This window comes from Anopheles nili, chromosome 2, assembly GCF_943737925.1.
Source record: "Anopheles nili chromosome 2, idAnoNiliSN_F5_01, whole genome shotgun sequence".
NCBI lineage: Eukaryota > Metazoa > Arthropoda > Insecta > Diptera > Culicidae > Anopheles > Anopheles nili.
In genome coordinates this window covers 27,494,849-27,504,788 of record NC_071291.1, presented here as the reverse complement: position 1 = coordinate 27,504,788, position 9,940 = coordinate 27,494,849, and the positions used below count along the sequence as shown (strand labels likewise).

At 41.2% G+C, this 9,940-nt stretch overlaps 5 protein-coding genes across 5 annotated transcripts in view; 1 reads left to right on the top strand and 4 right to left on the bottom strand.

Annotated features, from left to right (window-relative positions):
* Window positions 1–238, bottom strand: part of LOC128721953 (uncharacterized) — a 40,504-nt gene extending 40,266 nt beyond the window's left edge. The window contains exon 1 of the mRNA XM_053815763.1: window positions 52–238. Coding sequence (XP_053671738.1) covers window positions 52–238 — 187 coding nt within the window. The remainder of the gene's footprint in view (window positions 1–51) is intronic.
* A 1,317-nt stretch (window positions 239–1,555) lies between these two features.
* Window positions 1,556–3,529, bottom strand: LOC128720654 (methionine--tRNA ligase, mitochondrial). The gene is made up of 4 exons (XM_053814342.1): window positions 3,442–3,529; window positions 2,325–3,305; window positions 2,051–2,245; window positions 1,556–1,983 (listed from the first exon to the last, which is right to left on the bottom strand). The coding sequence occupies exons 1-4, from the start codon at window positions 3,527–3,529 to the stop codon at window positions 1,556–1,558; spliced, it is 1,692 nt and encodes a 563-aa protein (XP_053670317.1).
* A 381-nt stretch (window positions 3,530–3,910) lies between these two features.
* Window positions 3,911–6,957, top strand: LOC128731978 (ADAM 17-like protease). The gene is made up of 7 exons (XM_053825137.1): window positions 3,911–3,983; window positions 4,076–4,836; window positions 4,921–5,115; window positions 5,289–5,427; window positions 5,554–6,459; window positions 6,540–6,699; window positions 6,780–6,957. Exons 1-7 carry the CDS (start codon window positions 3,911–3,913, stop codon window positions 6,814–6,816), a joined length of 2,271 nt encoding a protein of 756 aa, XP_053681112.1. The 3' UTR covers window positions 6,817–6,957.
* A 121-nt stretch (window positions 6,958–7,078) lies between these two features.
* On the bottom strand, window positions 7,079–8,752 carry LOC128720648 (tRNA (guanine(10)-N2)-methyltransferase homolog). Its single transcript, XM_053814330.1, has 4 exons — window positions 8,687–8,752; window positions 7,744–8,608; window positions 7,475–7,673; window positions 7,079–7,406 (listed from the first exon to the last, which is right to left on the bottom strand). Exons 1-4 carry the CDS (start codon window positions 8,750–8,752, stop codon window positions 7,079–7,081), a joined length of 1,458 nt encoding a protein of 485 aa, XP_053670305.1.
* Window positions 8,753–8,907: 155 nt separating this feature from the next.
* LOC128732292 (trafficking protein particle complex subunit 6b) lies at window positions 8,908–9,612 on the bottom strand. Its single transcript, XM_053825478.1, has 3 exons — window positions 9,472–9,612; window positions 9,136–9,399; window positions 8,908–9,056 (listed from the first exon to the last, which is right to left on the bottom strand). The coding sequence occupies exons 1-3, from the start codon at window positions 9,544–9,546 to the stop codon at window positions 8,931–8,933; spliced, it is 465 nt and encodes a 154-aa protein (XP_053681453.1). The 5' UTR covers window positions 9,547–9,612; the 3' UTR covers window positions 8,908–8,930.
* Between the last annotated feature and the right edge of the window lie 328 nt (window positions 9,613–9,940).

Here is a 9,940-nt window from a genome sequence, read left to right as displayed (position 1 = left end):
ATATGTAGGGAAGAAAAAGCCAATTGTTTGGCATGCTTTCCCTTCACTGACCTGTTGATTCCGGCATGTCCTTGGCAATGGTGGGAAGCGGGGCGGCAGGTAACAATACGGCAACCGGTGCAAAATCGTCCAGCGTCAGTCCCGTAACCTGCGAGCTCAGCAGCGGATTCTTTATCACCGGTGGTCTCCGTGACGTGTCACTTTTTCCGCTACCGCCAGCCGCAGCATGGGAAGCCATTACCAATTGGCCCTAAGCACGTATTACACTGTGAACACTTGATTGGACACACGAGGCTGCAATCTCAGATCGAAGGGCTCGTGCTTTACACTGCGTTTTTTATCAGTCGACCGAAAATTTGTTTGCTAAATTAAAACAATTGCATCAACCAGCTTGTTTGCGTGGAGGCGTAACAACTCTTTTCGTTTAGACGTACTGTTGGTTGTTTTTTTGGAGCTGGCGTATCAACAATGATCGCAAACGTGAGGAGCGGGGAAGTGCACAAACTATGGATTGATCGAAAGCAACTAGAGAAAATAAACACTAAAATTTAGCACAGCTGCCTGTAAAATACTGCAACGATGAGGTTTCTACTCAGCAAAACAAACGACAACGAACACGAACGGTACAAATATTATTTATTTCCTTACGCTACAATTCGTAGACTTTCCACATAAACCAGATGACGAACGTCAACACGTTTGACGCTGTCACATGGCTGGTTGCGTACGTTTCCACTGTATAGCATGACACAGTAAAATGCTGCCAGTTTATTCAGCGCCGAGAATTGAAAAAAATTGTTATGTTTTTTCATGATCTATATAATAATTACATACTTGCTTAGTTAATCAGCGCTACAACCGCTTAGCGGTCTACTGTTGGAGAAATTGTAATCAGTAGGGATCGAATTCCGTAGTCAACCAATCACTAATTCCGACTTTTTCGTTGTCGCATGAACCATCAACTCATTTCAATTAGGGTCAACCACGTTTTATCTGTCCATGTGGTCAGCCAAAAACGAGTTTACGAGCTAAATTGTCTGATGCTAATTGTCTGATTGTACAACAATGAGGCTATCGTACAGCTCATGGAGCTCGATATTGTAGCGGCGCCTCCATTATCCTTCCTCACACACGTGGTCAAACATCCTACTGAACATTTTCCTCTCTAACGAAGCAAAAAGGCTAAGTTTTATCACAGTTAGACAAATTATATGTGTCAGAAATGATCTGTATAGCTCTGTCGTATAACTGAACTGTCGGGACAGAAGTTATTTGAGCCTAAGTGCATGTGTTATCGTAAATGATTTTGAAAAAGATGGAGAAGAAAAACGACCAAAGCTATTGCTTTGTCATCTTCTTCAAAATTTGCCAAATAGCATAAATCTATTCAGCGATTGATTTTCCGCTTCGGATTCATAGCTATACGTTAACCTGAACACTTAGTAACTCGTCAACTAACTTGGTAACTGATCACAATAATTATAATCATCTTTGAAATTAAATATTTAAATACTAATAGATTTATTACATTCTTCTTAAGCTATCTTCTATTCCTTCAAGTAGTTTGCTTTCGTTTTTTTAGTGAGCGTTTCTCTTGATGTTGTATGTCCGTTGCGTTATCGGTAGGGAATATGATGCGTCGAAAAAGTATGCTTTCATCTTGGCTTAATGAAACATCTTCTGTTCGAAAAGAAATTTTCAAATCGTCCCATCGTCGAGCTGACATGGATACATGCAGCTTGTCCAACAACTGTTTTGACAGAGCTGGCACAATCGGTTGTACTACGATCCCTGCTTGGCGGAGAACCTCTATTGTGACGCACAGTATCGTCCTCATCATAGCACGATCCTTGGGACTATCACTCTTTTTCAATTTCCACGGCGCAGTTGTTTCGAAGAAATTATTTGCTGTATGAAGAAGATGTATAACAGTATCTACCACAAGGTAAAAGTTGAATTGTTTGTAATGATTGTAAGCTTTGGCTAAAAAAATGAATAAGGTACAATTGACTAACAATTTCAAACAGATCCGAGATTTGCTATAGTCTACCAGGCATTTCCTCCAGTGCATCTAACAAACGTTTCGTGGCATCGATTTTTTGGAGTATTTCAAATGCTTCGGAATCAAGTGCAGGAGAAACGGAAGCTGGATTTAACGCTTTTCCACAGCAACGAGAAAGTAAATTTCCTAGAGTATCAGCTAGTTCCGAATTCAATATCCGTAGCACTTTCGTATCGCTGTAATCTACAATATACAGTCATAGTATTTAAAATATATGAAAGCAAAACAATATGACAACATAATATTAACGTGCAACACTTACTGCCATCGCTATGCGCCACACCTTCGCGCAATAAAAAGTATCGCAATCCTTCATAAGTGTACAGATCCGCCCGTTCATTCGGGTCGACCACGTTGAATTTGCTTTTGGACATTTTCTGATTATCTACCGTCCAATGCGAATGAACCAGAAGCTGCTGTGGAGGTTCGAGTTTTGCCGCTATCAAAAATGCAGGCCAATAAATGCCATGAAACTTGAGAATATCTTTTCCCAACACCTGCACAGTGGGTGGCCAATGGGATCTGAAGCTATCATTGGGATAACCTGCTACAGTAAGATAATTTACCAACGCATCAAGCCACACATATACCGTCTGCGATGGGTCCGAAGGCACAGTGACACCCCAGGAAACTCGATGTACAGGTCTCGAAATAGAAATATCGGGTAATGGTTCTTCCAAATAATCGAGGAGAATTCTACGAAACTTATCTGGCTGTATGCGACGTTCTCCAAGTCCCTTCACCCAATGGCGTACATCATCCTGATAGCGGCTCAATCGAAACATATAGTTTTCTTCTTCTGTCCACTCTACCGGATGTCCCGATTCTAGAGAGAACTTTTCACCTTGCTCATTTTCTTTTAATTGGCTATCGGTAAGGAAAGTTTCATCTGGCACGCAATACCAGCCAGCGTAACTTGCCGAGTATATGCTATCCGATGCAACTAGTGAACGCCAAAATGCCTCAACTGCATAACGATGATCCATATCGGTGGTTCGTATGAATCGTGTATAATCAATGTGAAATCTATCGAACATTTTACGATATTTGGACGATATAGCATTACAGTAATCCTCCGTAGATGTTAAATGTTTAACTGCAGCTTGTTGAATTTTCAACCCATGTTCGTCGGTTCCAGTACTTAAAAGGCAATCTCCTTGTACAAGGGAGCCCAGCGTTAATCGATGAAAACGATGAATTGTATCAGCTATTACTGAAGAATACAGGTGTCCAATATGTGGTGCTGTTTAGAAGACATAATAAGTTAGTAATATTATTCAGGGTTTCCTCAAACATAGCAAGATTTTAGAACATATTGTAGGCCCATATAAAATAGATCTGTAAAAAGATAATATTAAATCTGAAGTGGTGCAACTAACCGGCATTGACGTAGAAAATTGGAGTGGTAACGAACGAGTGTTGCACTTGGGTCGAAAACTGCCTTAAAAGCACCCACTTGGTTACCATGTTGCTGGCTTTACACAGTTCAATCGCACTCAGAATAATTTATTCACTTTTCTGCAAATATTATGATTCCATTTGCAAATTTAATGATACCTTACAAACATAAGAATGTAAAGCCGGGTGTTCTCGCAATCTTTGCAACTTACAAGTTCAAAACAAACTACAGCTGATTGAGTTTGGCACATTCCAGAGAACGAGATGGAAGTGATATGACGATAAAGTGCTATCTCACTCATTCAAGCGAAGCAAAACAAATGGCTGTCATATTGACACTGCCAATGAAAACCAATGGTGAAAAATAGCTTATCCGACGAAGTTCAAACAAAATCCCTCCCAGTGTTTTTGTCGTGAACTCCGAAAATTTTGTTTCCAATCGGAACCAAAATGTCTCTGCCTAGCATCATGGTCATTGTGATGTTAACGGTATCATTTGCGGTGTTGATTACGCCATTGCAAGGTAAGCATGCATTCCCTTGTTTAGATTAACTATCTGTAGCATCGCATAATGTTGTGTTATCGATAATATCATTGGAATTGCATATTGTATAGGTCAACTACACAAAAATTTAAAATACTACGAAACACTTCATGCAAAGGATCTTTCTCATAGAATTGAAAAGCGCGGAACGAAACACAGCAATCATCCGTTCAATACCATAAAGGAGGTGGAATTTAAGGTGCTGGGAAGAAAATTCCGCCTAATTTTGCATCCGCACGCTTCCGTACTGCACAGTAACTTCCGTGCTTACTCTGTCGATGGAAATGGCAGTGAATCTATCGTACATCTAGATCGAAGTAATTTTTTTAAAGGACGCGTCTTTGGTGAAATGGAATCACATGTTAATGCACATATTGATAATGGCGTTATGACTGCTTCGGTAATACTACCCGACGAGACCTATCACATTGAACCATCTTGGCGGCATTTGCCACATCTAAATGATCAGCATATGATCGCTTATCGAGCATCGGACATCAAATTCAGTTGGGACCAGGTTGATGCCATCTCGGGAGAGCTCGGGGTGCCCAGAACGTGCGGTTACGTTAAGGAAGGGCCAGAACTTGAGCTGCAAGTGGAAGACGACGACGAGGAAGATGTAGATTTATTCGAGATTGACAATAATCCTACACCAGAAACAGTGTGGCATTCAGAAGATGCGGCTGAAAGTAAAAAAACGCGACGCAAACGACAAGCTGATCAGTACGAGTACACACCAACTAAAACTCGTTGCCCGTTGCTGTTGGTGGCGGATTATCGATTCTTTCAAGAGATGGGGGGAAGCAATACCAAAACTACCATAAACTATTTGGTATGTGGAAATCTTTTTTCTCACTTTTGTGCACACGTAGCTTATTGTTAAATGAGTTTTGTTTTTTTTTTTCATTCTTTTCAGATAAGTCTCATCGATCGTGTGCATAAGATCTACAACGATACCATCTGGCAAGATCGATCTGATCAGGAAGGTTTCAAAGGAATGGGTTTCGTTATCAAAAAGATAGTTGTCCATTCAGAACCAACACGGGTACGCGGCGGAGAAGCGCATTACAACATGGTTCGAGAAAAGTGGGACGTTCGTAATTTACTAGAGGTAGGTGATAGTGAAATATTCATAGTTTTATATAAGAAATAGTTGTTAAAGTGTTTTTAGAAAATCACTTCCGTATTTTGCAATACTAACTTTTTGCAATTGCTACATTTTACATGCTGCTCTCGTCATGATAAATACGGATTTTATATTGTTAACCGCATTCAACAAAAAAGGTTTTCTCTCGAGAATACAGTCATAAAGATTTCTGCCTGGCACATCTTTTTACAGATCTGAAGTTTGAAGGAGGTATCCTTGGGCTTGCGTACGTGGGATCTCCGCGTCGAAATTCTGTCGGAGGCATTTGTACCCCAGGTCTCTTGGCAATGTTTTATATGAAAAATAATTTATTTTGTTTAGAGAAAGTTTCTTCATTATACAGCTCTATACACTATTGATCACAATTCCATTCTATACGATTCTCTTTTGCATTATTTCCAGAATATTTCAAAAATGGATACACTCTGTACTTGAATTCCGGCCTTAGTAGCTCACGCAATCATTACGGGCAGCGTGTCATCACTCGCGAAGCCGATCTGGTAACTGCACATGAGTTTGGTCACAATTGGGGCTCGGAACATGATCCCGACATTCCAGAGTGCTCCCCAAGCGCCTCTCAGGGTGGAAGTTTTCTCATGTATACTTATTCTGTCAGCGGATACGACGTGAATAACAAAAAGTTCTCCCCTTGCTCATTGCGGTCCATTCGAAAAGTGTTGCAGGCCAAATCTGGCCGCTGCTTTTCAGAACCAGAAGAGTCGTTCTGTGGTAACTTGCGCGTAGAGGGTGACGAGCAGTGTGATGCGGGTTTACTCGGTACTGAAGACAACGATGCATGTTGTGATAAAAACTGCAAACTTCGGCGCAACCAAGGAGCTGTTTGTAGCGATAAAAATTCACCCTGTTGTCAAAACTGCCAATATATGATGGCCGGAGTTAAATGTCGCGAGGCGCAGTATGCAACGTGCGAGCAGGAGGCGCGATGCACCGGAAACCATGCTGAATGTCCGAAGAGCCCTCCGATGAGCGATGGCACCATGTGCCAGGAGCGCGGGCAGTGTCGGAATGGAAAGTGTGTACCCTATTGCGAGACGCAGGGCCTGCAGAGTTGCATGTGCGATATAATTGCGGATGCGTGCAAACGATGCTGTCGGCAAAGCATCAATGAAACGTGTTTCCCAGTGGAACCGCCAGACGTACTTCCCGATGGAACACCATGCATTCAGGGCTTCTGCAACAAGGGTATGTGCGAGAAAACAATTCAAGACGTCGTGGAACGGTTTTGGGATATTATTGAAGAAATCAATATCAACAAGGTGCTCCGATTCCTGCGGGACAACATTGTCAGTAAGTAACACCTAAAATAGAAAATTAGTAAAGAGCAGTGATCATGGCATAATAATACCGACAAATCTATGCACCTGCAGTGGCTGTAGTTATGTTAACTGCACTATTTTGGATACCGGTTAGCTGTGTGATTTCGTACTTCGATCGAAAGAAAAGGAAAGAGGACTGGAAAGAGTACGAGTGGAGCCAGAAGCTGGACCTCATCCATCCGACTGATCGTCGTAGAGTAATTCATATAAGGTATGGTCAGTCTATGGCTTGGCTTACGTGCCATGGAAATAATCTTACCGTGCTACTTTTATTTATGTTCTACTTCACAGAGTACCGAGACAGAAAATTACGGTTGCCAGAATGTAAACCCAAGAGCACAAGGTAGGGCCGGGGGTTTAGCCGTACTTTGTTTTTATTGTGTTCTTTTACCAAATTGATAACTAGTCAAACCCTTTACTATAACTTATTCAACTTAAGCCATCACATTCAGTATAAGCACAACTGTAAAGCAAGTAAGAGAAATATAAAAAAAGAGAAATCTAGATTGTCAAGATTAGTGAAAATTGTTCACAATAGAGTATCGTTATATTTTTAATAAACCGAAATAATTTCTACATCATACTATGCATCACGTGCTTCCAGAAGGATAGCGCCATTTCCCATCGGGCTGTTGTTGTTTACCTCGTACCATAGCCTCTTTGCGGCCAGTCTCCCGTAACGCTAGACGTCGCTCCTTGCGCGTTCCATTATCCTCGGCCAGCTGGGTAAAGTAACGTTCTCGGAAATTTTCAACCACAGTGCTCGGCATTTCGAACCCGTCATGATTTTCTTCATAATCCGACACCTTTTCATATGTTAGCAACCGTCGTGAACTATAACCCGAGAGCGGCTGCTCGGAATTAGCAATCAAAGTCAGGTTTCTATGTCGTGGCAGCATATCGCAATCGTAATCTTTCCTACGAAACCAATGCGTACAAAAAAAGGGAAATCAGTTGATGTATTTTTAAGCGATAAGTATGCTTACTTTAGCGTTGGAAACCAGCAAACCAACCGGCCGCCAAGTTTAAGGTGACCGGCAGCAAACTGAAGTAAATCTTTATACATCTGGCACAATTGATAAGGTGAGGTGGATGGATAGTGAACCGCATCTTCTGTCATTACCGTTGTTTTACGCTTAGTTTTGAATTCAATTCGCTCCGTTGCCTCGCGAATACCATAAGGCGCTAGAACGATGATCGTATTTAACATGATAAGAGTTTCTTTACCTATCATTGGGTAACAACAACTACTTACGATCGGTAATGATACTATCAAGGATAATGTTCTTTGTCCAAATGCTTCTTGAAAAATCTGCCACCAACACGTCCACAAAAAGTCCTCCGCAGCCATACTGCTGCAAGTTAGCTAGGATGCTTTCATCTTCGGCTCGTACCTTCTGATTCACACGGGTTGGCTTCGATTTCCCATGCACGACCATATAGTCAATGTCTGTACCTACAACGTACGCTCCAAACTTGGCCGCGGCAACCAAAAGCGATCCCGAGCCTGCAAACGGATCAAACACTAAATCGCCATCACGAACGAGACCCTGGTTAGCCATCAGAAGCGAAAGCTGCGGATCCATTGAGGTGTTCCCGATGAATTTTCGATTTTTCAATGAAATTTCATTTATCAAATCGCGCTTTCCATCTGCGACCCACCGACCAAAGAGCACATCGTTCGGTTGCTCCGGAACATTCATTGGATCCATGCCCCAGAATTCAATGTACCAGTAGTGCACGTCTGGGGTCTTCAAATTAACTGGTCCTTCAACTGGAAGGTATTGCATGGTTTCGATTTTTGCAACCTTTTCCTTTTGATTAAAGTGTTTATTGTACGTTTCTACTGAAATTTTAAACGACTTCTTCGACTCGAAATAATCATGTAGGGTCGTTTTGTTTGTATCGATGTACCGTTGTAGTTCTTCGTGGAAACTTGCCAGGCCAGAACTGGAATGTGCCCACAATTCGAATATACACCTCAGTGATATAGAACGCGAGGCAATTTTGCGCGCTGAATCATCGTTTTGCATTTCCACAATCCAAAATGGTCGTTCCGGATTATGTTTTGAAGAGGTTTTCATTTGAATGTTCCAAAGGCGCATCAAGGAGGAGATTTCCTAAGGCAAGTTGGTCGATCAATAAAAGAAATATTAACTTTGTGCTCACAAACGATACAATGGTAATTTTTTACTCACTGCTTGTCGGAAATCGACATGTTCTTGAGCAAACCAGAGGACGTATTTTTTCCATGAGCCACTCATTTCTTTTCAATTTGAACCGCGGACCGAGCACATGCGTTACCGAAGCAGAATATCGTTCAACTGACGTTTTTCGTAAACAAAAATATAAACAAATCTACACTTCGCTGTATTTATGTCATTTAACTTTCGGTTATTTTTATTTTTGTATTATGTTTTTCATGAAGATACACCCTTTTTCCTACGTTCGATTCACCTGAATGTGAAACTTACATGAAGGCATGGTCTGAACTTCCGCAGTGACCGTGCTTGTAATACCGAGATTTGCTAATCCGCCACGTACCAACCCACAAGTAAACGCAACGAACTGGAATTAAAATAAAGAGCATATTCAATACAATTTTGTTTGCTTCCATGCGCTGCTAGCTTTGCACGTTCTTCTTTACCTTTGGGGCATGTTCCAAATACTGTGAGCCAGACGAGAGGCGAGTAAGGAAGCGAAATGCGTTATCCTGTAGTACGTACACTCCTTGATGGTTCGTTCGCAAGTTGTCGATCTGCTTCCGATATATTGAACTCCAAAAGTCAGTGCATATAAACTTCATAGTATCCAGCTCATCCTTGAATCTAGGCCATTCGCGGGTCAAACGCTCGATGATTCTGTACCCTGTAGTGAAACCAATGTATTCTAGTGTGGAGAGATCATTTTCCTGGAAAAAATCGATTAAGCTACATAAAGTGATTCCTCCATCGACTGCAACTAATTATTATCCGTTATTCACCTTACTGTTTTCTTTCGATAGTGTATAATTTACAATTTCTGAATGCAAAAACTCGAAAATCGCTTCTTCTGCCATCGGAATGCCGTTCGTGAGCTGTTGAAATTAATACATTGTATATTCAAGGCGCTGTCATAACAAAACCCGACGATAGGATAAGTCAGTACGATTTCCACTGGCGTCATATGTTACATCGATGAGCATTAAAAGCGCACTCAATTTTAAAATTAACTTTTCAAATAAAATTCCCAATATTTGTCCTTTTGGATACTTTTTAGATGATTCAAATATATTGCACATCATTTTAACCGATCTTGGTATGCTTTAACTGGTCTTGAACTGATCGTTTAATTTATTTAAGAACTGAGTCCGCCATAAAAGGACCTACCTCTGCCTGATGGCTATCCAATTGTCCATCTTTGTTTGTACAGCAGTTTTTACGTTCGGTCATCTTTCTACATTTATCAAAGAA

Bases quoted from the DNA above. Each gene is read 5' to 3' on its own strand.
- LOC128720648 (XM_053814330.1), bottom strand. From the start codon at position 8,752: ATGAGTGGCTCATGGAAAAAATACGTCCTCTGGTTTGCTCAAGAACAT. The intron at 8,609-8,686 runs GTGAGTAAAAAA...AACTTGCCTTAG, and splicing joins ATGTCGATTTCCGACAAGCA to GAAATCTCCTCCTTGATGCG. The intron at 7,674-7,743 runs GTAAGTAGTTGT...TCATCGTTCTAG, and splicing joins TGATAGTATCATTACCGATC to CGCCTTATGGTATTCGCGAG.
- LOC128720654 (XM_053814342.1), bottom strand. From the start codon at position 3,529: ATGGTAACCAAGTGGGTGCTTTTAAGGCAGTTTTCGACCCAAGTGCAA. The intron at 2,246-2,324 runs GTAAGTGTTGCA...TGTATATTGTAG, and splicing joins TGTGGCGCATAGCGATGGCA to ATTACAGCGATACGAAAGTG. The intron at 1,984-2,050 runs GTAGACTATAGC...TCATTTTTTTAG, and splicing joins TGCACTGGAGGAAATGCCTG to CCAAAGCTTACAATCATTAC.
- LOC128731978 (XM_053825137.1), top strand. From the start codon at position 3,911: ATGTCTCTGCCTAGCATCATGGTCATTGTGATGTTAACGGTATCATTT. The intron at 4,837-4,920 runs GTATGTGGAAAT...CATTCTTTTCAG, and splicing joins AAACTACCATAAACTATTTG to ATAAGTCTCATCGATCGTGT. The intron at 6,700-6,779 runs GTATGGTCAGTC...TCTACTTCACAG, and splicing joins CGTAGAGTAATTCATATAAG to AGTACCGAGACAGAAAATTA.
- LOC128732292 (XM_053825478.1), bottom strand. From the start codon at position 9,546: ATGGCAGAAGAAGCGATTTTCGAGTTTTTGCATTCAGAAATTGTAAAT. The intron at 9,400-9,471 runs GTGAATAACGGA...GATTTTTTCCAG, and splicing joins TATCGAAAGAAAACAGTAAG to GAAAATGATCTCTCCACACT. The intron at 9,057-9,135 runs GTAAAGAAGAAC...TTTTAATTCCAG, and splicing joins ATTTGGAACATGCCCCAAAG to TTCGTTGCGTTTACTTGTGG.